The sequence below is a fragment of the Triticum aestivum genome, chromosome 7A, assembly GCF_018294505.1.
Source record: "Triticum aestivum cultivar Chinese Spring chromosome 7A, IWGSC CS RefSeq v2.1, whole genome shotgun sequence".
Taxonomy (NCBI): Eukaryota; Viridiplantae; Streptophyta; class Magnoliopsida; order Poales; family Poaceae; genus Triticum; species Triticum aestivum.
The window spans coordinates 66,343,966-66,369,605 of NC_057812.1; the positions used below are offsets into that span (position 1 = coordinate 66,343,966).

Sequence of the window (25,640 nt, forward strand, 5' to 3'; positions counted from 1 at the left end):
CGCTGCCACCTCAGGCGACCGGCCTCGCCGTACCGATGGCCGCCCATGTTGACCTGGGCATATGCCCAATCGGGCTGGGTGCCCGCGCCCGTTAGCGCTAACCCAGCGCCCGCAAGGCCCCTCTGGCCTATGACATGTGGGGCCCTACCCCCCCACAGAACGTTTAAATAAAAATAAAAATAAAAAATAGAAATTAATTAATTAATTAATTAACTAATTAAAGAATTAATTAACTTAATTAATTTTGATTATTTAAACTAATCAAATAACTAAACTAATTAAGCTGTTAGTCAATTAATTAATTAGTATGACAGTGGCCCCCCCACCTAATTAATACTAATTAGGTTAATTAATATGTCTAATTAAAATGTGTCACTGACCAGTGGGACTCATTGGTCAGGTTGACCAGTCAACCCTATTGACTGCTGACATCAGCATGACATCATGCTCATGTCATAACTCCTTTTTCGAATTAAATTAAATAATTAATTAAATTCCAAAAATTAATAAAATCTTTAGAAAATCATATCTTTTAATCCGTGACTCGGATTAAATTATTTTTAACATGAAAGTTGCTCAGAACGACGAGACGAATCCGGATACGCAACCCGTTCGTCCACCACACACCCCTAACATATCCAACTCGCAACTTTCCCCCTCCGGTTCAGCTGTCCGAAAACGCAAAACACCGGGAATACTTTCTCAGATGTTTCCCCCTTCGCCGGTATCACCTAATACCGCGTTAGGGCATACCTAGCACCGCGTATTGCCTCATTATGCTTTGTGATACCTTGATTGCTCTATTATTTATTGTATTCCCCCTCCGTTACTTCTTTCCAGTAGACCCCGAGGCTGACGGCGACCCCAGTTCGACTACGGTGTTGACGACCCCCCTCTCTTGCTAGAGCAACCAGGCAAGCCCCCCCCCCTGATCACCAGATATCGCCTACTCTTCTCTCTACTTCTTGCATTAGAGTAGTGTAGCATGTTACTGCTTTCCGTTCATCCTATCCAGATGCATAGCCTGTCCTTGCTACTATTGTTGTTACCTTTACCTGCAATCCTAATGCTTAGTATAGGATGCTAGTTTATCATCAGTGGCCCTACATTCTTGTCCGTCTGCCATGCTATAATATCGGGCCGTGATCACTCGGGAGGTGATCACGGGTATATACTATATACTTTATACATGATACATGTGATGACCAAAGTCGGGTTGGCTCAAGGAGTACCCGCAGTTGATTTACGAATTGGGGGCTGGAAGGACATACTTTCCCGACGGCCCTCTGTGTGGATCTTTGTGGCGAAGCGACAGGGCAGGTTGAGACCACCTAGGAGAGAGGTGGGCCTGGCCCTGGTCGGCGTTCGCGGTTATTTCAAAATAACACGCTTAACGAGATCTTGGTATTTGATCTGAGTCTGGCCACTGGCCTATATGCACTAACCATCTACGCGGGGACAGTTATGGGCACTCGACGTTGTGGTATCAGCCGAAGCCTTCGTGACGTCAGCGACTGAGTGGCGCGCGCCGGATTGGACCATAAGCCTGCTCTTGTATTAAGGGGGCTAGTTCTGCTTCCGGCCGCGTATGCAACGTGCAGGTGTGCAATGGGCGATGGGCCCAGACCCCTGCGCCATAGGATTTAGACTGGCGTGCTGAACTCTCTATTGTGCCTAGGTAGGGTTGCGACGTGTTGATCTTCCGAGGCCGGGCATGACCCAGGAAAGTGTGTCCGGCCAAATGGGATCGAGCGTGTTGGGATATGTGGTGCACCCCTGCAGGGAAGTTAATCTATTCGAATAGCCGTGATCTTCGGTAACAGGACGACTTGGAGTTGTACCTTGACCTTATGACAACTAGAACCGGATACTTAATAAAACACACCCTTCCAAGTGCTAGATACAACCGGTGATCGCTCTCTCACAGGGCGACGAGGGGAGGATCATCGGTTAGGGTTATGCTATGCGATGCTACTTGGAGGACTTCAGTCTACTCTCTTCTACATGCTGCAAGACGGAGGCTGCCAAAAGCGTAGTCTTCGAAAGGACTAGCTATCCCCCCCCCTTATCTCGGCTTTCTGCAGTTCAGTCCACATATAATAGCCTTATTCCAGTTGATACCAATGCATACATATGTAGTATAGCTCCTTGCTTGCGAGTACTTTGGATGAGTACTCACGGTTGCTTTCTCCCTCTTTCCCCCTATCCCTTCTACCTGGTTGTCGCAACCAGATGTTGGAGCCCAGGAGCCAGACGCCACCTTCGACGATGACTCCTACTACACCGGAGGTGCCTACTACTACGTGCTGCCCGCTGACGACGACCAGGAGTAGTTTAGGAGGATCCCAGACAGGAGGCCTGCGCCTCTTTCGATCTGTATCCCAGTTTGTGCTAGCCTTCTTAAGGCATACTTGTTTAACTTATGTCTGTACTCAGATATTGTTGCTTCCACTGACTCGTCTGTGATCGAGACCTTGTATTTGAGCCCTCGAGGCCCCTGGCTTGTAATATGATGCTTGTATGACTTATTTTATTTGTAGAGTTGTGTTGTGATATCTATCCGTGAGTCCTTGATTTTGATCGTACACATTTGCGTGCATGATTAGTGTACGATTGAATCGGGGGCGTCACAAGTTGGTATCAGAGCCGACTGTCTGTAGGAATCCCCCTTCCACACTCCTTGGCCGAAGTTGAGTCTAGTCGATGAAAATTGTTTTACTAACTTGGCTGTGCGGCCCTTGGGCCCACGTCGCCATCGGGTGTTATTAGGATCTTTTATTCCTCGATCTATAATCTGGGACTCTGATCTCTCTTCTATTCGGGTTAAATGATTTTGCTAAAATCTAACTCTAGGTTCTCGTTACCACTTCCTGCCGGAGAACCCTTTCATTACGGATGATCGACTGCTTCAACAGAAGATTCTAACAATACTCTCCGAAATTTTCTCGATACCTTGTGCCTGTTGCTTTTGCAATTCCCTACCACCGAAAAATCCCTATGGATAAATACTTACACCTGTCGTTCTTACTTTTATTCCCAGTTGGTCTTGTTATTACAAGATACTCCGAAATACTCGTCGTTGTTTCGATAATCCTTTGAGCTTACTGCCTTGCTGTTCTTTGTCACCTGAATACCCCTACGGATAATTCTCGCACTTATCGAGTATCCGCTCATTCCCCAGTTGTTCATGTGTTTCACAATGGTCATCGAAATACTATTCGATCCTCCAAAAATCCTTAGTAGCTTATTGCTCTACAATACTTGTCTGCTTGCATGATGGATGCTTTCCATATGTCTGGCAATATTCATTAGTATCCTTAGGCACCATCATTTTGATCCTTCTGATTCAACATGAGTGTGAATGCACGCAATCATCGGTTGATCCTTTTAAATTATCTTTCCGGCTCAGATGTCATTTTGAACATGAGCTGGTTATCGACCAATCAAATTGCTGTCGAATGTACCCCTAAGTATATTCAACTTATCCATTCTTAATCAGACCGTTGGCTTCTGATCCCTTGATTTGGAAATCATAATACCTCTAATTCTAAGCATCGAATCAGTCAGTTGTTTCTATAACCCAATGTCTTTGCATTGATTCTTCCTCTGGTTGTGAGCCGATACTCACATCAGATCCTTTATGGACCATCAGAACCTTGTTGGATTTTATCCGACAACGTCCTTCATATTCAATCACTCTGGAAGTTCTTTCCCTGTTACATAATTCCTTTGGTAAATCTTATTTCTTGATTTGGCCAACCATGCTCTACTTTCGAGCTGGTGATATTTAGTATTGAAGCTTGTGATATATGTTTCCACGATCCCTCGATGGGTTGAACCAACGCCTTCCCTAATCTATGTGAACCTGAAAGATTTCACGGGTCATACTTGTCTGGTATTGCACCAGGTAAAACTCCCAACAACTAATGTCATTTTCGAAATACGAGGAGGTGAATGGAAGGTTATGCATTGAGGAAGTGGGAGTCGACCTTGAACCTTTGTGTTCATGCCCATGGACATGATGTAGATCCTAGCATGGAAGCTTCTTGTAATAATAACTATTTCCTTGATATAATATCCTTGGTATCGGTGAATTGATCCTTTGCAATCGTGGTTCCGACCATATGTTCTTCTTTGATCCCATTTCTCGGGCAAGTTTAAGCACTTGTCTTCCGTGGATCAATACACCTGTCCAACCTATACTTTGATCTTTCATCGAGTACTACACCCTGGTATCTCGAGATCATCACGGGACTGCATAACTTCTTATGGGTTCTTCATCAACTGTCATTTCTCACCGATTTCAATTTTTCTGGGTTCTGGGTTGTCTTCAACCGAGAACACCGATATGTGAACCGATGCCTCATTCCGGTTCGATAACCCTAATTAATTTTCGTTGCTTATGAGTTTAATAATCCTTCCCGTCATTCCTAGCCTGATCGGCTATACCATTATTGGGCTAAATTTTTAACTGTGCTACCTGGTCCTTATCTCCGGAGCACCACTTTTGACGATGAGCTAAGCTTACGTCGATTTTCCTAGTCATATCATTCGCCTTGAACAACAAGCTTGATTTCGAGTTTGTGTCGTACTCGTGGTTCCAATAATTTTCGCTTCATCATTCCGTTGACTTGATGTCATCGCCGACCGGTTACATCTTCTTGAAACCTCTCGACAACTGTGTTGTGATCATCATCAACATTTTGAGGTCTTCCAAGATATCGGTCGAATTCATGGTGAGAAGTACCATCCTTGCCCCTCGATGATTCGTGTTATCACCGACAACATTATTGCTTTCCCTCCAACACAAACTTGTTCATGTTTTGTGTTATACCTGGAGATCCGTGCTATTCAGTAATTATTCTTCTTTACCTTGGAGTATTACCATCTTTGATGTCAAGGATGTTGTGAGAATTTCACCACCTCTTGAGAATTCTTGATATAAGTGATACTTCACCATCACCATTAATTCTTGGTCCCCGTGTCGATTCTAATCGGAATACCGGCAATTGAACTTTGAGGTGTGAATTCAAAACTTCTAGCAACCCTATTGCTTGAAGTGAATGATCGACAGTTTCATTCTAATTCTTTTGTTCATTAAGTCACCATTTTAACATTGTTCGTGCGACCCAGCCCATATTTTGGGTGCACCTTTCAACCAATGTTTAAATGGGTATGTTTCCTCGAGCATACCTCATTGTATCATTTTAACTGACAATTGTCATCCCCTTGTTCACCTAATTGTGGAAATCCATCCTTTGGAAAATATCAATGAATTGTCGCTGAGTTCATTAGCCACCCCTTCATCCTCTCCTTGGTTAAATGGTGAACTCATGATTCAGGACTTGCCTTCATAGTTCATTTCACGAGAATCTTGCAACGCCATCCCGTCAATGTGTTGCACCTCTTCTTCTCATCCCGAGTCTGAGGTATCCTGACACCAATCAGATCTGAACCCCGATCAGATATGATGGTTGGAACATATTTCAAAGAGTTTTCTACATTATATCATGTCATGGATATTATGCTCTGCTTGTCCTTGGGAAGGATATACCCTTGAAATATGTCTGTATACACATTTTCCTTTCCATTGTTCTGTTTAAACCTAATAAATACTTTTCCTTTCCATGGGTTTGTTTAAACCTCCTTGTGATCTATATTATATAAGCAGTAATATTTCCCTGCTTATGTAAACACCTCGTTGTACCACTCTGTCAGTAAGACCCTGTTGCTATTGTTGACGACATTTCGGTAGCCACCGATGAACGAGAACTTTGCCTATTGGTCCGCCTCGATCCACGAGCAGGAAAAATGGTTCTCTTCGTCCCTCGCCCTTGGTACCGACGTTGTTGCCGACATAACTCACGTGCCACGCTCTGACATGCCTTGCTATCATGACCGTGCAAGATGTCACTGCTCCTATTAAAAAAAAGAACCAGATGGTGGGCCCATAACCCACAGTTTCACAGGATCGAAACCTGACACTCCTGTACACCACCTGTTCCCAAGGTTGTTCCTCGCGCTTGACTTCGTATGTAATTCACGGACCACTTGTCTAGTGATCTATTCTGGTATGTGGCACAATACCTATTCTCGTTGCCCTGAAACCCTTTCACCTTCTGATTAGGCATCGAACGATTGCCTATTAGTTTGAAACTTCTCATGGTACCTTCTTACTTTGCTCTCGATATCTTCTTAAGTTTCAATTCGAGAGATACTTATGCTTCTTCCCTGAGTTAACCGTCTGTTGCTCGATCTTGTTAGAATCCATCCATATAGAGTTTTCCCTTCTTACCATTTTGTAAGTACGATGGAGTTCCCGAAGAAAGGACGACAACTTCATCATGATGCATTGATGCATAGGAATGAAGACATCGACGCTATGGATTGACCTGTTCGAGAAGAGCAACCAAGACCGAGAAGATCCATTAGGTTTTTCGTAACCCAATCCCTCCCCCTTACTCCCTCCTAAATCTCAGGACGAGATTTCTTATAGTGGAGGAGAATTGTGACGCCCGGATAATATTGCTACAGTAATCCCACGCTAATCGTGCCATGACACCTCAGTTACTGTTGCTATCCTCGCAAAATTCGAAACCGTTCAAAATTCAAATTCAAATTAGTGACAACAATAAAAGTTTTCAAAAATTGAAACAAAAATGTTTAGTGGTTGCCAAATATTACCAGGGCAATTATGATGCAACAAGCACATTTTTTTTTAAAATGGCTAGATGGTTTTAAGTTAAATAAAACAGAAAGAAAATAAATAAAAGAAAGAAAATACAAAAGGAGAAAACAGAGAACAAAAATAGAAGGAGAACACCCCCTTCCCTGGGCCGTGGCCCAACTGGGCCAACCCACCTAGCCCAGCCGGCCCACCCCCAGCTATAACCCCCCCCCCCACTACCAGAAACCCTAACCCCATCCACCCCACTCTCCCCACGACACCCCCACTCCCCCCCGCAAAAACATCTCCCTTCCCCCCCATCTCTCCCGATTGGATCGGGAGGAGACGGTCGCCCCGACGCCCGTCGTTGCCGGCCCCGCCAATCGCCGCCGCGCCCGACGCAAGCCACCACTCCGCTACGGCCACCGCAGCCGGCGCCGGTGCCGCCCCCAGTGCCTCCTATGCGCCCCTGCGTCCCCATCGCCAACCCCGCCGACCTCATCGCCTCCCCATCGAGAATGGCGCATCGGTCCTGTCGCCAACGTCGCCCGTCACCGAACCTCCTCGCCGGATCACCGCCGTCCTCCTCGTCCTCCTCCCCAGGCCGCTTCCTCGTGCCTCACCGCCCCTCTCCTCAGCAACGAACGTGAGCCGCGCCCCCTCCCTCTTTCCCCCTCGGTCGCTATGCCGCTCCCCGCGCCGCATCGCCCGCTGCCCCGCTACGTGACCACCGCCGCTGTTTAGCTCCTCCCCGCGTCGCCCCCCTTGCTGCTTGCTGCGGCCCCGCTTCCCCTGGCCGGCGCCCCACAGCGCCCGGTGGCCATCACCGTCCACGGCCTCGCCGCTGCCACCTCAGGCGACCGGCCTCGCCGTACTGATGGTCGCCCCTGTTGACCCGGGCATATGCCCAATCGGGCTGGGTGCCCGCGCCCGTTAGCGCTAACCCAGCGCCCGCAAGGCCCCTCTGGCCTATGACATGTGGGGCCCTACCCCCCACAGAACGTTTAAATAAAAATAAAAATAGAAAATAGAAAATAATTAATTAATTAATTAACTTAATTAACTTAATTAATTTTGATTATTTAAACTAATCAAATAACTAAACTAATTAAGTTGTTAGTCAATTAATTAAGTAGTATGACAGTGCCCCTCACCTAATTAATACTAATTAGGTTAATTAATATGTCTAATTAAAATGTGTCACTGACCAGTGGGACCCACTGGTCAGGTTGACCAGTCAACCCTGTTGACTGCTGACATCAGCATGACATCATGCTGATGTCATAAATCCTTTTTCGAATTAAATTAAATAATTAATTAAATTCCAAAAATTAATAAAATCTTTAGAAATCATATCTTTTAATCCGTGACTCGAATTAAATTATTTTCAACATGAAAGTTGCTCAGAACGACGAGACGAATCCGGATACGCAACCCGTTCGTCCACCACACACCCCTAACATATCCAACTCGCAACTTTCCCCCTCCGGTTCAGCTGTCCGAAAACGCAAAACACCGGGAATACTTTCTCAGATGTTTCCCCCTTCGCCGGTATCACCTAATACTGCGTTAGGGCATACCTAGCACCGCGTATTGCCTCATTATGCTTTGTGATACCTTGATTGCTCTATTATTTATTGTATTCCCCCTCCGTTACTTCTTTCCGGTAGACCCCGAGGCTGACGGCGACCCCAGTTCGACTACGGTGTTGACGACCCCCTCTCTTGCCAGAGCAACCAGGCAAGCCCCCCCCCCCTGATCACCAGATATCGCCTACTCTTCTCTCTACTTCTTGCATTAGAGTAGTGTAGCATGTTACTGCTTTCCGTTCATCCTATCCTGATGCATAGCCTGTCCTTGCTACTACTGTTGTTACCTCTACCTACAATCCTAATGCTTAGTATAGGATGCTAGTTTATCATCAGTGGCCCTACATTCTTGTCCGTCTGCCATGCTATACTATCGGGTCGTGATCACTCGGGAGGTGATCACGGGTATATACTATATACTTTATACATGATACATGTGATGACCAAAGTCGGGTTGGCTCAAGGAGTACCCGAGTTGATTTACGAATTGGGGGCTGGAAGGACATACTTTCCCGACGGCCCTCTGTGTGGATCTTTGTGGCGAAGCGACAGGGCAAGTTGAGACCACCTAGGAGAGAGGTGGGCCTGGCCCTGGTCGGCGTTCGTGGTTATTTCAAAATAACACGCTTAACGAGATCTTGGTATTTGATCTGAGTCTGGCCACTGGCCTATACGCACTAACCATCTACGCGGGGATAGTTATGGGCACTCGACGTCGTGGTATCAGCCGAAGCCTTCGTGACGTCAGCGACTGAGTGGCGTGCGCCGGATTGGACCGTAAGCCTGCTCTTGTATTAAGGGGGCTAGTTCTGCTTCCGGCCGCGTACGCAACGTGCAGGTGTGCAATGGGCGATGGGCCCAGACCCCTACGCCATAGGATTTAGACCGGCGTGCTGACCTCTCTGTTGTGCCTAGGTAGGGCTGCGACGTGTTGATCTTCCGAGACCGGGCATGACCCAGGAAAGTGTGTCCGGCCAAATGGGATCGGGCGTGTTGGGATATGTGGTGCACCCCTGCAGGGAAGTTAATCTATTCGAATAGCCGTGATCTTCGGTAACAGGACGACTTGGAGTTGTACCTTGACCTTATGACAACTAGAACCGGATACTTAATAAAACACACCCTTCCAAGTACCAGATACAACCGGTGATCGCTCTCTCACAGGGCGACGAGGGGAGGATCATCGGTTAGGGTTATGCTATGCGATGCTACTTGAAGGACTTCAGTCTACTCTCTTCTACATGCTGCAAGACGGAGGCTGCCAGAAGCGTAGTCTTCGAAAGGACTAGCTATCCCCCCCTTATCCCGGCTTTCTGTAGTTCAGTCCACATATAATAGCCTTATTCCAGTTGATACCAATGCATACATATGTAGTATAGCTCCTTGCTTGCGAGTACTTTGGATGAGTACTCACGGTTGCTTTCTCCCTCTTTTCCCCTATCCCTTCTACCTGGTTGTCGCAACCAGATGTTGGAGCCCAGGAGCCAGACGCCACCTTCGACGATGACTCCTACTACACCGGAGGTGCCTACTACTACCTGTTGCCCGCTGACGACGACCAGGAGTAGTTTAGGAGGATCCCAGACAGGAGGCCTGCGCCTTTTTCGATCTGTATCCCAGTTTGTGCTAGCCTTCTTAAGGCATACTTGTTTAACTTATGTCTGTACTCAGATATTGTTGCTTCCGCTGACTCGTCTGTGATCGAGCCCTTGTATTCGAGCCCTCGAGGCCCCTGGCTTGTAATATGATGCTTGTATGACTTATTTTATTTGTAGAGTTGTGTTGTGATATCTACCCGTGAGTCCTTGATTTTGATCATACACATTTGCGTGCATGATTAGTGTACGATTGAATCGGGGGCGTCACACCCGTGGAGTCCATCGGTGTCCATGCTACCTCTTGAGAACTGCGTTGGTTTTCCCTTGAAGAGGAAAGGGTGATGCAGCAAAGTAGCGTAAGTATTTCCCTCAGTTTTTGAGAACCAAGGTATCAATCCAGTAGTAGGTTACACGCAAGTCGCCTTGTACCTACACAAACAAATAAGAACCTTGCAACCAACGCGATAAAGGGGTTGTCAATCCCTTCACGGCCACTTGCAAAAGTGAGATCTGATAGAAATAATAAGATAAATATTTTTGGTATTTTAATGATATAGATTGGAAAGTAAAGATTGCAAAATAAAATAGATTGGAAACTTATGTGATGGAAGATAGACCCGGGGGGCATAGGTTTCACTAGTGGCTTCTCTCAAGATAGCATATTCTACAGTGGGTGAACAAATTACTGTCGAGCAATTGATAGAAAAGCGCATAGTTATGAGAATATCTAGGCATGATCATGTATATAGGCATCACGTCCACGACAAGTAGACCGAAACGATTCTGCATCTACTAATATTACTCCACACATCGACCGCTATCCAGCATGCATCTAGAGTATTAAGTTCATAAGAACAGAGTAACGCATTAGGCAAGATGACATGATGTAGAGGGATAAACTCAAGCAATATGATATAAACCCCATCTTTTTATCCTCGATGGCAACAATACAATACATGTCGTTTCCCTTTCTGTCACTGGGATTGAGCACCGCATGATTGAACCCAAAGCTAAGCACTTCTCCCATTGCAAGAAAGATCAATCTAGTAGGCCAAACCAAACTGATAATTCGAAGAGACTTGCAAAGATATCAAATCATACATAAAAGAATTCAGAGAAGATTCAAATATTGTTCATAGATAATCTTGATCATAAACCCAGAATTCATCGGATCTCGACAAACACACCGCAAAAAGTATTACATCGAATAGATCTCCAAGAGAATCAAGGAGAACTTTGTATTGAGATCCAAAGAGAGAGAAGAAGCCATCAAGCTAATAACTATGGACCCGAAGGTCTGAGGTAAACTACTCACACATCATCGGAGAGGCTATGGTGTTGATGTAGAAGCCCTCAGTGATCGATTCCCCCTCCGGCGGAGCACCGGAAAAGGCCCCAAGATGGGATCTCACGGGTACAGAAGGTTGCGGCGGTGGAAATAGGGTTTCGTGGTGCTCCTGGATGTTTTCGGGGTATATGAGTATATATATAGGTGAAAGAAGTCGGCCAGGGGAGCCATGAGGGGCCCATGAGGGTGGGGGCGCGCCTCCCTGCCTCATGGCCGCCTCGTTGCTTCCTTGACGTCCACTCCAAGTCTCCTGGACTTCGTTTGTTTCAAAAATAACTCTCCCAAAGGTTTCATTCCGTTTGGACTCCGTTTGATATTCCTTTTCTGCGAAACATTGAAATAGGCAAAAAAAATAGCAATTTGCACTAGGCCTCCGGTTAGTAGGTTAGTCCCAAAAATAATATAAAAGTGCATAATAAAGCCCATTAAACATCCAAAACAGATAATATAATAGCATGAAACAATAAAAAATTATAGATACATTGGAGACGTATCAGTCCACGAGAGCACCCACGCGAGACTGGCCGCCGCGCCGAAGCGCTCGAGGAGCCGCCGCTGGTATCACTCGGGACGAAGGTATGATAGTGTGAGGGGCAAAAACCACCCCGCCGCCACCATCCCGGAGCTCGGCAGCGTGGCGGGAGGAGAGGGGGCGGGGACGTGTGGAGGCGGTCGGTGTTTTCCCTTGACTTGCCAAATGCGGGCGACGCGGGGGCGGCGACGGTGTTCCTTTTACCGACGGCTTTCGTGCATCGTGTACAACTGCTACTACGAGTTACTCAACTAGAATTCATCTTAAGTACCAACACAAAATTAAACATATCAAACTAGTTAAGAGGGCCTTAGTAAAGGATCACATATAGTAGATTTAAGCACTTTTCGAGTGGGGTTCACAAATGTAGCTCGATAAACTACTAGTTTCCTAATAGCTCCCTACAAATGCAATTTTACAAATGGAAACATCAAGAAAAGTAGATTATGCAAAGCAGAAAAAGGGAGAGCAAAGGGGAATGCAAACACAACGATGTAGTTCCCCAAGTTCGGATTGTTTGCATGATGTATTCATTTAGAGAGGTTTGAATACCAGTTTGTAAGATCACCAAGGTCTTGGCCACCAAGGCATTTGTATCTCCTTGAGATAGCTTACCATGGGGGGGCCCAATTTCGTAAACTAGATAAATGTGTGGTTACATGTAATATTCATCTTTTTTGAGAAAGGACGCCTTATTACTTAAAAGGTTTAAGCATTATACTCGGCCTCTGCATATCTGAGATGCATGCAGTCATAACCAAGTCCAAGTTGCAAATAAACCAAAAAAGGTGAAATAAACGTAATCATATGGAGATTGTATAACGCCTAAGACGTAGGAGGGCCAATCCGAAGATCATTCTACCATCCATGTCGAGTAAAAGTATCCCTTGACGTGGCCTCCAAGCATGTACATACCTTCATAAATAGGTCTCGATTCTCCACATATTGTAGAGACGACCATAAACGAAGTGTACCGATACATCTCTAGATAACCAGCATAAGATAAGTACTTTTATTGTCAACAACCTTATCATTTCTACATAGTCAAAGTGACCAAATAACGGCAAGCGCTCCCACCCTAAGGGGAATTATAAGCCTGTAATCAATCTCATGTAACTAGTTGTCGAAAATATTAGCAACACTACGTGGAGGATACAAGCCAGAAGCTACTTGGATGACTGACAATATAGAACGAGCCAATTTGCATTGAAAAAAGTGTTTCATTTTCTCATCGTGATGACAAAACACACATTCCGTACTTCCATGTCAATTCCTCTTAATAATATTATCTTTGGTAAGAATACTCCTCGAGAAGATACCATACAAAGATTTTATTCTTAAGCGGTATCTTCATCTTCTGAATCTTCTTATTGTTATCAACTGGCACCTCTGGCTGGATCAGAGCACTATACATAGAGTCTACCGTGAATTTATCATTCACTTGTAGACTCCATTATATTGCCGAGGAGGGTAGTATTTTTAACCTCAAGGTCATGAATACCCAGCCCTCCTTGGTTTGGGACGGCAAACCACACTCCATTTAGCCAGTCAATGTTTCTTTCCTTCACTATCTCTTTGCCAAAAGAATCTTGATCGGAAATAATCCCATCTATGCAAGACTCCTTTGGGTAGTTGCAAGAAAGAAATCATATATAGTACCATATTATTTAGCACTGAATTTATGAGCACCAATTTTCCACACGGAGATACAGTTTACCTTTCCAACCACTTAACCTTTTTTGCAGCCTCTCCTCGACGTGTTTTCATTAAACATTTGTGAGTCTCTGGCACGTATCGGCATCCCCAAATAACTGATTGGAAACTGGCCTATCCCGCAGCCAAACAATTCAGCGTACAGGTGGGCCTCTTCTTGGGCCTTGCCAAAACAAAATTAATTTCATATTCCTCGCTTTTCTATAGGTCATGATCCATAAAGAGAATTGTATCGTTGGCATATTGAAGGATAGAAAGTCCACCATCAACGAGATGATTAACTACCCCTTCAATTTAACCATCAACCTTTGCCTGCTCAATCATGATAGCTATATTAGCCACTATATTAAATAGCATGGATGATAATGAGTCACTTTGTCTCAATCATTTCTTCATTTGGAAGTAGCAGTCAACGTCATCATTGACTTTAACGGCCACACTACCTCCGGAAACAGAGCTATGGATCAAAGCGCGCCACTCCGTGGAGAAAGCTTTCATTCTGATAGTTTCTTGGAGAAAAGACAACTTGACTTTATCATAAGCTTTCTCAAAGTCAATTTTGAGGACTATCCCATTCAACTTCTTCCAGTGTAGTTCGTGAACCATTTCATGAAGGATTACCACCCCATCTAGGATGTTTCTACCTTGCATGAAAGCAGTTTGGGAAGGGCGAACCACATGGTCAGCCACCGAGTTTAGCCTAATCATCACAACTATCGTGAAGATTTTAAAACTAACATTAAGGAGGCAGATAGGCGAAAATCGAATTCGGTGCCCGGGTCCAGATGAACACGGTGAACAGTAACATCATAAAAAAAGGAAAATAAGTAAAAAATAAATCTTTTTTTTGCTTGGAAGATGTTTGAGTGCATGATGTGGGTGCAAAATTTTATCCCGTTTGGACATCTGTGGAGCTCGTGGCAAAAAAGAGAAAACTGGCAAAAACAGTGCATGAACAGTAACCTTACTCAAAGAGCCAAATTTTGTCTTTTTTGTCGCGCACTCCTCGAGTGTTGAAACTCCACCAAATTTTGCACGAACATCATGCACACAAGCATCTTGCTTGCAAAAAATTCGAATTTTATTTTATTTTATTTTCTATTTTTTGTGAATTTTTTACTTTGCCCGGGCTCATGTGAGCCCAAGCACTGAAACGCCGCTCTCGCAGATAGGTCTATATTGTTGTATCCTTACCGCCTCATTAACCTTAGGTAATAAAATTGACTTGTCGAAGTTTAGACAAAACAAATCTAGTTGTCCAGCATGAAGGTGGCCAAATAAATCTAGAAGGTCTGGTTTGATAACCTCCCATAAGTTTTGATAGAACTCAGCTGGAAAACTATCTGGACCCGGGGACTTGTTGTGTTCCATTTGAAAAACCGCCTTCTTTATCTCCTCCTCAGAGTAAGGAGTTGTCAGAAGGTCATTTTCCTCAACAGGAACCTGGGGAATGTCGTCTATGCGAAACTCCTCCATTGTAATATATTTGATTGGTAGGTAGTTCTTCACATTCAGCTTGATCATCATACCAAATAACAATGAAATAATAATATAAATGGACCCTTTAGGACATGTACTGCATACCATCTTAATTAGCTTGGGAGAGACCATATAAGTAACAACATTAGAAAACAACAATGAAGAAGTATACCAGTTCAACATGTCTAACCATAGAAATTTGACTTGTAGATCAGGCTTTATGGACCAAGCGATTCCCCGTCGTGAGATCCATGATCAACAACTGCAACATCTCGAACATATTGATCGATGAAGGTTGCTCTCTTTGGTTGGTGTGTGGCTAGAGTTGCTCCGAAATAAATACCTTCACTCCAAAAAAAATTGTCTTAAGCGAAAACACAACCGACGGACCATCTTTTTGAAGCGTCTGATGAGAGTAAAGCCCACATTCTTTACTAGAAGGTTTGAAGGACGGGGTGGTTGTACTTGTACCATGAGATTCTGGGAGGGTATCTAACTAGAACACACACCCTTGGCCTTATAGTACCTGAACCTCGCCACAAGCACATCGCAGACGATAGGAACGTCGACTCCCACTAAACGAACATCACCAGCATGCCTGAAATAAATCTAAAAAATATGCGAGCACCCGTGCCAAGTATAGAACTTGAACTTGGGTGGACTGATTCCACTACAAGAATCCTAAGCATCTGAGTTACGCTCGGTGAAACCAATTTTCTAAGAGCATCTCCAACAACAGATAAAAAATGCAATCAAGACAAAAAGACTAATTTTTTGGCAAAAGATTTCTCTAACAATAGACCAAAACCTGCATGGCCACCAAATACTTTTTTGTTCCGGACCAAATAATTGCTATATGTGTGGCATACTAGCAAAAGAGCCCGTGCAACGGAAGAAAAAATACCACACTCCACTAACCCAATAACTATGACTCAAGATCCCAACAAGCAACATCCTTCATAACACATGACATCTCATCTATGTTGCCACTTATTCTTCTTCCCACCTTCGCCGGCAGTGGCCTCACACTGCTCACACAATCCAAACACGTTTGAACGTTGTCAATCCTAAGACGTCTCTCTCCCGGTATAAGATGAGACATGCATGCGTTGTTATAGATGATTTCTTTTGTCTCCAATCCTGGTTTTGCTTAGGTGTTCATTTCCAATATGAATCGGCACCGGTATGAAAGAAAGATGGATACCGTACTCTTGATTAAGCTTCCACCCTAAATAGTATTTAAAAATAACATCATATTCAGATTTTACTTATTTTTCTACTCAAATTCCACATATAACATTAGATATTATTGCGGGTTGATTAAACTAAATATCAGGGGGTTTCCTACAAAAATAAAAATCTGGCTTAAAACCGACTTGCGGGTTGATTACTAGAAATGTCAAGGGGGTTTATGTAAAAGCAAAAAACTGACTTAAAATTGAGCTGCGGTTTGACTGCCAGAAACATCAGTATTTTTTTGTGAAATAGCATGACGGATCAAGAATATCACCTCCCTAGGTATAGATTTGTTCTCCACTAGTACAAGGCCAAAAACAAAAACCTTAGTCGCGGGAACCCCAATGGTCCGATCTTAAATTTCCCGACGCCGAATCGCCTCCCGCAGCAACCGCTAGCCTCGCGGTCGTGCCTCCTACCATCGGGGGTAAGAGCAAGTACAATATCAGGCTTATAGCTTGCCTACATGGCAATTTTGCCTATATGGAGGAGAGAGATATGAAAAAGTGAGGGGAATGGGCTTTCACGCAAGAGTCTAGCTATATGCGGATTCCTAGGCTGATACAATAAATATGAAGAAAGAGATAGAGAGAAGATGAGAAAAGGTAGTACTCTTATAGCAAGGCTTATAGCTAACCTTATTGTATGAGTGGCTATAAATGATGGCTTTATATAACATGGCAACATTATATAGCAACAGTTGGCTGAGTGGGGCGTTTTAGAGGCCGAGCTACCTGACTCCCGTTATCTGGGCCGAAGGTTGTTACATTGTGATGGGTGCTGCTCATTTTTCCAGTCCTTATACGAAGTTGGAATACATCGGTGCCATGGGCTGGGTGCTACCTTTGTACATGGGCCTCCCCCATGGGTGCGTGATGCGGGGACATGATGTGCCTCCTGGGCTAATGTTACAGATCGATTTGCATTTACCTCGTTAGAGTTAGACCTGTCATCACCTTCTTCCTGGCGCACTGGACATGGGACGGGGCCCCATGGATGGGATGGAGTTCTTCTTCGAAGATGACGATTCGGGGTAATCTTCTGACATATCTTGCAATTTTTGTTCTATTCTGGTACTGGGAATCGATTGGGTGTGTGCGGGGTGTTTGTTCTGGTAGGTTTTTTTAAATCTGAGTCGTCTCCTAAAAATTAGATCTAACTCGGTGTTCGTCTGGATTGGGTTGCACTTTCATTCCTAGGGCGGATGCAGGGTCTATCTTACAAGGGGAAGTAGCTGCAGTGGAATTGGCTGTTGCTTCTATTCATGGGGCTCGCACACGCAATGGAGATTAGATTTCTTCCCATGCAAACAGTGAAGGAATGGAGTCCGGAGAGAACGGAGGAGGACGGCACCCAGAAGAGACAATCATGACAGAGGAGATTATCGATTCATACATCTGTGGTAGCGAGGTGGTGGCCGATTCAATGTCCCTTGAAAATATGAGCGGCCAAAGAAGATGAGATGCAGAGGGAGTGGTCGTCTCAAAATCACAGGGCTCCTACTGGACACGAAAGGAAGTTTACTTGTGATCTAATCTATTATTTTGTGACTCTGTATAATGGTAGCACATAATGGAGTAAACGAGTCTTCATGTGAAATTGACAAGTGATTATGACATGCAAAGCATCAGATATCTTCATTTTTCTGGTTCAGGATCCCATGTGTGATTCAACAATTAATTGGTGTCCATGTTAAAATTTGCAGAATTAGGATCAGTTAGGATGCAGATGAGAGGGAGAACAATCCCAACAGAGTGCCTCCTGCGCTTGAGGCTTCGATACATTCTTATGCTGATAACAAGGCAGGTACTGTTGTTAATCCAGCTAGCTTCGCTTCCGTCGAAGAAGTATATGAGTTTTACAACTTGTACTCTTTGGGAGACTGACTTTGGTGTCCGGTATGCAAAGAGCCAGACTCAATGTCCATGGGATAAAGTGCATGCATGCGCGGTGAGTCAGAGCTAAACTGGTTATTAAGTCCTTGTGCCCCAAGATTCTTTTTTTTATTTGCCTGTGTTTCAATGTGCTTATGCGGTCTGGTTCGAGATCATTTGCAGGGTAAACCACTGCAGTCCAATAGCAGATCAAAACGGTGTGGCTGCACTGCTATGATGTGGCTACTGAGATCGGATGATAACGGTTCGTACGGGTGCGAGCATAGGTCAGAAATGATCATGAACTCTCTGTTAACTGTATGGAGAAGTTACATTTTTTTTTTGCGTGGAAATGGAGAAGTTACATTGAAAGTCGCATCGACACATGTACACCGGGGACATGGTAAAAGAACAAAGAATGAAAGCACATGCAAAGTTTACAGCATCGTGGCCAGTTTTTTTGGTGTCAGTGAAGGAGGTCCCGTTCACAAAATCTGCCATATTGGATATTTTTTGAATTTCTTTATCGGTTGATTATCTGAATATTTGTTCTTATCTGCACGCAGGATTGCGTCGCTGTGGGTCATGATCTTGAAGAGGGTTGCGGCCACTTCGACCCCTTGTTGGCGTTAATCCCACCGAGCCATGCAGCAAGTTATGAATCAGAGCACATGTTCGACGATATTTGACGGCGCTGCGGCAACTGATGGTGCATGCTCTGAAGACGAAGAAGTCACGAACAAGCCTGCCAAAAAAGCCAGGATAGTTTGACCGCCTAGTGTAGATTTTAGAGCAGGATTGGTTAGCCCTGTTTCATATCTTGTGCACGATATACTGGTGTGTGACTTGTCCTAGTAATTGCCTATGTAATTGCGTTTATCACTCTGCGCTTGGATTCATGTGTCTTTAAAACCGTTTGTCGTTTGATTATTCACCACTTGAAAGAGTGGTTAAGGTCGATGCATGGGGCCTCCGGATCCCTTGTTCTGCTTTCTAGGTCCAAGCATAGTGATGGCACTTGTGCCAGCGCTGCTGGATAGACTCGTCTCCATGGGATACTACTGTTCATTAATTGAGAATACAGTAGCTTGTAAATGACTCGTACCTGAAATACAGGAGAGGAATACCTGCCTGCGGCTGATCCCAATAAAGACAAACGGATGTGATACCGGCCACCAGGTAGCTCGGCCTCCAAAGAGCATTTCCGCAGTTGGCTATACTATTAACCATGCTCTAAGAAGTCAAAGGTCGTCCACCACATAGGGCTTGGGACGCCACCTTTCGCAAGGGAAGTGTCACAGGACCCGCTGACGCCGCCAAGGCTCCCTTGCATGTGAAGAGGCCACCACATGACCCATCGGTCGGGGCTACACCCCGCACGAAGAAGGCAACTATTGTGCCGAGGACCCCGCTGCCGGCTATCCCTCCCATCACACCATCGGCTCTTCGAACACCGCTTGTTGTCTCGTCAACTCACCTCCCACCGGCCGCCGCACGAGCATGAGCCAGCTTCACCCGTCGCCACAACCGTCGGCATCTCCAATGTGTTCGCTGAAATGATCGGAAGGTAAGCAAATTTTGTTTTTCAGTTTTCTCATTGATTTTCTTTTCTTTTTTTGCAGGAAAACATCCAATCTATACATCTCCAATCATTGCGGTACAATAAACACTAAAAATAATAAAAATTACATCCAAATCCGTAGACCATCTAGCGATGACTACACGCACTGAAACGAGCCGAAGATGCGCCGCCGTCATCGCCCCTCCCTCACCGGAGCCGGGCAAAACTTGTTAAATATAATATTGTTTAGATCACTAAATTATCATGTCATGGTTTGTTTGGATATCAGTCATGGAGTGAAGAAGAAAGAAGTCTAATTTCTACTCTCCAGGTTTTGGTCTGCTGTGAAATCGGAAATTTTTCTGAAGACCTCGTTCTTCAATTTATTGGTTTGCCGTTGGAGATGCTCTAAGCACCTGCGTGTGACGCCGGTTTAGAATAGGAGTACTTTGATCGATGGGAAGCAACAAATAAACACACACACACTCTCTCTCTCTTCCCTAAAAAAACTCTCTCTCTCTCCAAACACCCGATGAATATGACATGTCAAAAATGAAAGAAAAAATAGATGTTTTATAGCATGTACAATGATGCTATCTTAGCAGTGTCACATAGGATAATTGGTGAGGTGGAAGAGAGAGAAAACATAAAAAAAAAGGTTTGCCTTCTCTTAATTAAGAGATGATCTCTTAGCAACAATTATCTCACCACATATTTATGGATATCTAGTTATTGGAGGCGAGACTAAAAATCATCCATTGTACATCACGTTTTATTGTCTTATCTAGACTAAGATTAAGGCAGCCTTATCAATCATTGTACATGAGCATTTGTCTTAAGCACCTGCATTGTCCACATGCTCTGAGGTTGCGACTCGGTAGCTATCACAAAGCCTGACACTGGACAGAAAATCCCTCGTTCTCCGGTGAACAGTCAACTGTATAGGATTGGGTTGGTACGCAGATGCAACGGGGGGCCAAATGGCGGCAAAAAAAGGACACATTCTTGATCTTTAAATTAACAACCATGGGGTCGGAGCGGAGCGGAGACTGGTCTGCGCAGGTCCAGGTACCAAAGCTCAAAAACAAATACTCCCCTGTCTCCTCCTTGATCCTTGAGTACCACCAATTTGGCGATTTGCAGGACCAATTCATGAGTTGTTGTCTGCGCTAGCTAGCTGCCCTGTCTCTTCGCTCCCGCGAGAAGCCAAGAAACAGGGGAGCGCCGCCCGCGGCGCAGCAGCAGCAGCTTCATTCATGGCGACGGGGGAGGGGGCGGACGGGACTGGCAGGAGAGGGGTCCCTTCCTTGCTCCAGGACGGCGGGACCGGGCAGGACGAGCACATCGCGTCCGACGTCACCCAGGCAAGCCTCGACCCCTTCCCCTGTACATCGACTCTGACGGAGGTTGAGGTGGGCTGGGATTTAGGGGAGGCTCATGCGGAGCGGTTGGTTTGGTTCAGCTGATAGGGTGGACGCCGCTGATCGAGCTGAGGCGGATCGCCGGGAAGGAGGGGGTGGGTGCGCGCATCGTCGGCAAGATCGAGGCCTATCAGCCCCTCTGCTCCGTCAAGGACCGCAGCGCTCTCAGGTACTGTTAGCTCGTTCTAACCAGGCTCGTTCACTTTTACAAATCTTGGGATGGTATCAGTTTACAGAGCTAGTTTCATTTCTGCTAGTTGAGCAATTTGTGAAAAGTCAACGGGGGCTAAAAGGAGCTAAATTTCCACTTATGCTAAGATTAAGGCTTCCTGTAAAGTGTAAACCATCATTTTCATTGTTTGGCTGTAGGGATTGGTGTGATAAGGTGGTGATTTCAAGAATATCTTCTTGCACTTCCCAGAATTGATCTTGCAAGTGCTGGGAAATTATGAGCTTATGTTGTGCTATCTCTTCATGTTTTCTTCAGGATGATCGAGGATGCTGAAGAGAAAGGGCTGATTTCACCAGGTGTCACGACTCTAGTCGAGCCGACCAGCGGTAATTTGGGCCTGGGATTGGTTCTGATTGCCCTAAGCAAAGGCTACAGGTTCGTCGCGGTGATGCCGGGCCAATACTCGCTTGATAAGCAGATCTTGTTGAGATACATGGGTGCTGAGTTGTTCATAACTGGTGAGATGGATAGATAGCATCAGCATAGTTGCTTCCCGGCTCAAGGAAGCACAGATGTTTGCTTGCTTGATTAGGTCTGATTGATTTTCCTTGCAACCGCTGTGATTTGTATCTGTAACCTTGTTTCTTTTGTGTAACCACATGACAGATCCAACACTTGGGTTCCCAGGAATAACCGACAAGGTTGAACAGCTCAAGAAAGAATTACCGAATGTACACGTTCTTGATCAGTTCTCAAATCCAGCAAATCCTGATGCACACATCAGAATGACTGGTACTGTCCAAGATGACTTGACCTATGATATTCAGAAGAAAGGAGTACTTTCTTTTGATCTGTTTTTACAAAAGAAGATTTATGCTGTTTTCAGGACCTGAGATTTGGAAGGATACTGCTGGCAAGGTGGACATATTTGTTGCTGGTTCAGGCTCAGGAGGCACGGTATCTGGTGTCGGAAAGTATCTGAAGATGCAAAACCCAAATGTGAAGATCATTTGTGTGGAACCTACAGAGAGTTCAGTTATTTCAGGTAATAAAAAATCTGATGTTGAACTTCAAAACTGATGGAGTGCTTACCACGTATCCCTTGGAAATCATCAGTAATGGCTAATTAAGGTTAGATAAATATTTTGTAGTGCTTTTATACTTCAAAGTACCATACTTTTAATTGAAATGATATTTACTATAGAGAATCTGCAAAATGATTTGGTATCTTATATTTGTTGCAGAATATCCTAAAAAAAACGTTACAGAATGGAGTACTTTTCTTTGTGCAGTTGTAGCTCTGCTTGCTGCTTAGTTGTCAGTCCATTAGTTCCACTCGTTGTCATCTTTTTTTTTTTTTGAGAAAATGTTTCACTTGTCATCTTGAAAGGATGCTTTCATTTGTTAGGCAGCAGATAAGTATCAATGTGTCACGCTTTCATCGTATCTTCATGATTGATTGAAACATGCGGTCCAGATAATTCTCTGGCTACACGATTGCTTCAGATTGTGTGGTACCATTGCTTCAGATTGCTCCATTAGTGACAGTGACACTCTGTTGACTTACGTGTTGGTATTGTTCAGGTGGGGAACCAGGAAAACATAAAATCCAGGGAATAGGACCAGGATTCTTACCTGAGATCTTGGACACCTCGGTCATTGATGAAACGGTCACCGTGACCACCGAGGACGCAATGGTGAATGCGAGGAGGTTGGCAATGGAAGAAGGCCTGCTTGTGGGCATATCTTCTGGGGCAAACCTGGCAGCTTGCTTGAAGGTTCACATCTCATATCTAATTCGACCTTTTTTTGTATTAATGGAAAATGGAGAAACATGGTTTCAGTTTTTCTTTGCATTTAAATAAATAAAAAAATGGGCTATTAACTTTGTTTTCGGTTCTCTTGACTTTACTTCTTTCATATTTAACAACTCTTCCAAGTCAATGTATCTTCAGGTTGCAGCGAGAGAAGAGAACAAGGGGAAGATGATTGTGACCATGTTCCCGAGCGGGGGCGAGAGATACATGAACTCGGACCTCTTTGCAGCTGTAAGAGAAGAGTGTATTGCCATGACCTTTTGATCTCACATCTTATAAACTCGAAAGAGTTGTATGTGAAGGGTATATGTAGTCGGTTACCTTAATGTGTTGCAGTGGACAACATTCCTACGGAGTTTACCTGCAAGGGATCATGAATTGTTATTAGTCACTGAATGAATGCCCAGGAATGTGTTACTAGATAATCATGCCATAGCGTCACTAAGAAAGAACATATATTTTTCAATTAGCTATACAGAGCATAATTAGCATACATCCGGCCCCTGCATGATTAGGATATACACACGACAACAAAATTAAAAAAACACCAGCAATAACAAGGTCATATGGGACCAAAAGCATGCCTCAGACGAGGGGGTGGAGGGCTATCCGTAGACTGTGCCGCCACCCATGTGGGATAAAAGCATTTACAATGTGATTTGTTAGTATGATTTGGTGCTACAATATTATGAATGTTTCTTCGTGAAACACCATTTTCGATCTTGGAAACTAGCGGTCATCCCTTCATAATGGACATAAAGGATATTAACGGTAGCCTCGTACTCGAATGAACTAAGTGCCACTTAAATTCTCTAAACTTATCTTCGTAACTATACAAAGTAAACAAACAAAGATCCTCGACAAAAAAAACTAGATACCCACTTGAGCCTAGTTCTATTTTTCTTTGCTGAAATTTTAAGACCAGGGGATCTGGATAGCCAATTGTCCCTTCACATATTTATACTCGAACCATTGACCACCCTCCAAATAATACCAGTTTTCAGCAGATCCAGTCCATGCATAATTCCATGCCAAGTAGATGACACTGACTGCGGGAAAACATTTTATTGGTTCTGTTGGATCAACTCGGTTCTTCACTGCGTGAGCAAATTTTGTTCTTGTTCCGGAGAGCCTGGCATTTGAGGATTGATTTAATTTTTAGTAAAGCTCTGCTAATTTTGTGGATAGCTACTGGAGGTCCTTTTCCTCCTGTCGCGTGAGTTAAGAGTTGGTTTCTTTAAAGGGAAAAGGGGTGGTGGATGAGTTGAGGCAGCCGCCCACGGCTTCTAGGTTTCATGTGGAGTTGAAAACCCTCCTTCTGATTGTATTAGGATTAATGTCGATGCCAACTTTATGGAGAGTACTAAGGCCGCCGGTGTAAGAGTAGTGTCCAGGAATTCGGTTAGATGTGTTATCTCAACGTGGGGTTATATTGGGCGGTGCACCGGTGTGGATGAAGCGGTGCTTAGGGCTTGCCTCGTTGGTCTCTATATCAGTATGACCCTACATATGCCTATTATTTTGGAAACTGAATTTGCGTTTGTGACATCCCTAGCTTAGTCATTGCATAATCATCATGTCCTCATGTTTAAATTCAAATGAATTTGAAATGGGGATTGATAAACCCTAGCACCAGATGAAATTCAACTAGGATAAAAAAATCAATGAACCCACAATGCCCTTCAATATTGTTCATGATTTAGGGAAAAAGGTGAAAGCCCTAACCATAATGGTGCACATTTTTCCGAGACATATATGGGATTTGTAATAATCCATATTGTATTTGAGTTGGAGCAAATAAATGCTATATATGTTTTTATAGCTCCAGTAATTTTGAAACTTGGTGAGGGCCATTGGAATAATTCAGAGAGTGCCCACAAAAAGTTTCAGAATTTATGAAAATGGTTTGGTCTTTGAACTAAATCAAAACAGAACAACAAAAATAGAAAGCAGAGAACAGAATAGGAAAGGCAGAGGGAGAGAGAACTTACCGCAGCCCACTGGCCGGCCCAGTGCCGTGTAGCCCAACTTAATACATGGTGAGGCAGGCATAAAAACACTCTTGAAGTGGAGTAGTAGTAGTAGTAGTAGATGCAGAATCGTTTCGGTCTATTTGTCATGGACGTAATGCCTATGTACCGACCATGCCATGGATAACATTATAACTATGTGTGTTTCTATCAATTTTTCTCAACAGTGATTTGTGTACCCACCGTTGCTATGTTCTTGAGAGAGATGCCTCTAATGAAAGCTATGGCCCCCGGGTCCATTTAAATCATATTGCTAAAACCGTAAAAACCTTGTTGCGATTTATTTACTTTTATTTAGTTTTGCAATTTATACATCTCCCATTACCAGAAGTAATCCTTGCAATTAACGAGTACAAGGGGATTGGCAGCCCTCTTGCCCGCGTTGGGTGCAAGTATTTGTTTGTGTGTGTGTGCAAGTACTACTAAAAGTTGTTCTTAATTGAAGGAAATACTTTGTGCTACTATACTATTTCACCTTCCTCTTCGAGGAAATCCCAACACATATCACAAGTAGCACCATGTGACGGGGTCTTCTCGGGGGGTGGAAAGAGGTGCCTTCCTACCTGTTCCTTCGGTGGGTTATGGCCGAATACTTGGTGGAGT

At 44.3% G+C, this 25,640-nt stretch overlaps 2 protein-coding genes across 8 annotated transcripts; both read left to right on the top strand.

Annotated features, from left to right (window-relative positions):
* Positions 1–16,982: 16,982 nt before the first annotated feature.
* On the top strand, positions 16,983–18,915 carry LOC123148972 (uncharacterized). 7 transcript variants are annotated; one of them, XR_006474297.1, is made up of 5 exons: positions 16,983–17,195; positions 17,362–18,112; positions 18,220–18,323; positions 18,447–18,514; positions 18,603–18,915. XR_006474297.1 is itself a non-coding variant. In XM_044568509.1 (5 exons), the coding sequence occupies exons 2-5, from the start codon at positions 17,852–17,854 to the stop codon at positions 18,723–18,725; spliced, it is 519 nt and encodes a 172-aa protein (XP_044424444.1). In that variant the 5' UTR covers positions 16,983–17,195; positions 17,362–17,851; the 3' UTR covers positions 18,726–18,915. The 7 variants fall into 7 exon arrangements, 1 of the variants encoding a protein (XP_044424444.1); XR_006474295.1 differs by having other exon boundaries at positions 17,362–17,968; positions 18,077–18,112; positions 18,220–18,514; XM_044568509.1 differs by having other exon boundaries at positions 17,362–17,968; positions 18,071–18,112; positions 18,220–18,456.
* Positions 18,916–20,425: 1,510 nt separating this feature from the next.
* LOC123148974 (cysteine synthase) lies at positions 20,426–23,435 on the top strand. Its single transcript, XM_044568510.1, has 8 exons — positions 20,426–20,665; positions 20,741–20,961; positions 21,060–21,187; positions 21,506–21,708; positions 21,857–21,982; positions 22,077–22,235; positions 22,775–22,968; positions 23,146–23,435. The coding sequence occupies exons 2-8, from the start codon at positions 20,854–20,856 to the stop codon at positions 23,269–23,271; spliced, it is 1,044 nt and encodes a 347-aa protein (XP_044424445.1). The 5' UTR covers positions 20,426–20,665; positions 20,741–20,853; the 3' UTR covers positions 23,272–23,435.
* The last annotated feature ends 2,205 nt before the right edge of the window (positions 23,436–25,640 follow it).

Excerpts from the sequence above, each read along its gene's own strand:
- LOC123148972 (XM_044568509.1), top strand. The coding sequence starts at position 17,852 with ATGTTAAAATTTGCAGAATTAGGATCAGTTAGGATGCAGATGAGAGGG. Across the intron at positions 17,969-18,070 it reads TTATGCTGATAACAAGGCAG|AGCCAGACTCAATGTCCATG; the intron begins GTACTGTTGTTA and ends CGGTATGCAAAG. Across the intron at positions 18,113-18,219 it reads ATAAAGTGCATGCATGCGCG|GGTAAACCACTGCAGTCCAA; the intron begins GTGAGTCAGAGC and ends GATCATTTGCAG.
- LOC123148974 (XM_044568510.1), top strand. The coding sequence starts at position 20,854 with ATGGCGACGGGGGAGGGGGCGGACGGGACTGGCAGGAGAGGGGTCCCT. Across the intron at positions 21,983-22,076 it reads TGCACACATCAGAATGACTG|GACCTGAGATTTGGAAGGAT; the intron begins GTACTGTCCAAG and ends TGCTGTTTTCAG. Across the intron at positions 22,969-23,145 it reads ACCTGGCAGCTTGCTTGAAG|GTTGCAGCGAGAGAAGAGAA; the intron begins GTTCACATCTCA and ends ATGTATCTTCAG.